Genomic DNA, 1,708 nt, shown 5'->3' on the forward strand with positions numbered 1-1,708 from the left:
ATTTGTAGGACACAAAGAATGAATATAAGATGTAAAGTTACTTCCTTGTGTTTTAATAATGTAATATAATAACAAGTCTCTTTTAACAATGACAGAGTTTCTGAGAACTTTAGAGCATGTATTCTATGTTAGTTACAAACACTCCTAGAAATGCATTCTTCATACAATGAGCCTGTGATGTTCTCTAGCGCTTTATTTTTTTTAATTATATGCTTCAAATCAACATTGTTCACCAAAAATATTTTGCACTTTTTCCAAATAGTAAACATCTTTGCTTTCTACTTAGTTGAATTTATCAATCAGCCTTTCATCACAATCTATAGAACGCATACAAATATGGACCATAGCTTAGCAACAGCCATTTTTCTAATTTTATACTAGTATTGAATACACTTTTAGATGATTCAGTGAAGTGGGACCTTTGTTCCCACTAATTTCTGGACAGCCTCTTTCACATCCTTGTTTCTCAGGCTGTAGATCAGAGGGTTCAGCATGGGGTTGACAACTGTGTAGAAGACAGAGGCCACTTTAACTGCCTGCCTAGAGTTTTTGGAGTTGGGTACACAATATAGGGAAAGTATGGTTCCATGAAATATGGTGATAGCAGTCAGGTGAGAGGCACAGGTAGAAAAAGCTTTGCGACGTCCACTAGTGGATTTGATTTTTAACACTGTCACAAAAATGAATACATAAGATGTGAGAATCATTAGTAGTGTACTCACTTCATTGAAGGTTGCAAAACAAAAGAGTAGCAGACTGGGGATGTGTATATCGGAACTAGAGACAGCAATGAGGGCAGTATATTCACAGAAAAAGTGGTTGATAATATTAAAGCCAGAAAAATTTAGCTGGAGAGCATAGCAGAGGAGAATCAAGGGGGACAATGTACCCAAGAAATATGATCCAGTTACAAGCAGGATGCACAGCCTCTGTGACATGGCCACAGTATACAGCAAGGGGTTACGGATAGCCACAAAGCGATCGTAGGCCATCACTGCCAGTAAGTAGGACTCAGTCACCACAGCCACACAGGACAGGAAGTACTGCAACAAACAGCTGAAATAGAGGATGGTTTTATCAGCCAGGATCAAGTTCTCAAGCAGCTTGGGTGTGATGATGGTTGAGTAGCAGAAGTCAACAAAGGAGAGGTGGCTGAGGAAGAAGTACATGGGAGAGTGGAACTTGGTATTGGTATTGATAAGCACTATCATCCCAAGGTTTCCCACCATGGTGATGATATACATGAAGAGAAAGATCAGGAATAGGGGGATCTGAAGCTCAGGATAGTCTGTGAATCCCAGAAGGACGAAAATAATCTGCACACTCACATTTCCCTCAGTTGGCACCATAGTTCCAGTCAGTGAGCAACTGAAGCATAAGAGTCTCCTGTTTAATTCAAAATTATGTGATAAATGCCAAACAATTCTCAAATAACAATAAAAATGACATTGTAGTTTGATTATTTGCACAAATCTGACATTGAGACTTTTTTGAATTACAAGAAATAGAATATTAGAGAAATCTAACTGAAAAGATATAGCAATATCATTTGGTCATCTTTTATATTACTGTGTCACTGAAGCTAGGCAGATTCAAAAGCAGTTTAAAGTATTCTTTGTTAGTAGATTACCAAATATTGAGACAAAATATCTCTATATGTATACACCACTCTCATGAATATTGCTGTGTCTGCATTAATGACTTTACA

The 1,708-nt window shown here is 37.5% G+C and overlaps 1 protein-coding gene across 1 annotated transcript; it reads right to left on the bottom strand.

Moving 5' to 3' along the window:
- Window positions 1–404: 404 nt before the first annotated feature.
- On the bottom strand, window positions 405–1,349 carry LOC130870144 (olfactory receptor 5D14-like). Its single transcript, XM_057762736.1, has one exon. The coding sequence runs from the start codon at window positions 1,347–1,349 to the stop codon at window positions 405–407; it is 945 nt and encodes a 314-aa protein (XP_057618719.1).
- Between the last annotated feature and the right edge of the window lie 359 nt (window positions 1,350–1,708).

The sequence above is a fragment of the Chionomys nivalis genome, chromosome 2 (genome assembly GCF_950005125.1).
Source record: "Chionomys nivalis chromosome 2, mChiNiv1.1, whole genome shotgun sequence".
Lineage (NCBI taxonomy): Eukaryota > Metazoa > Chordata > Mammalia > Rodentia > Cricetidae > Chionomys > Chionomys nivalis.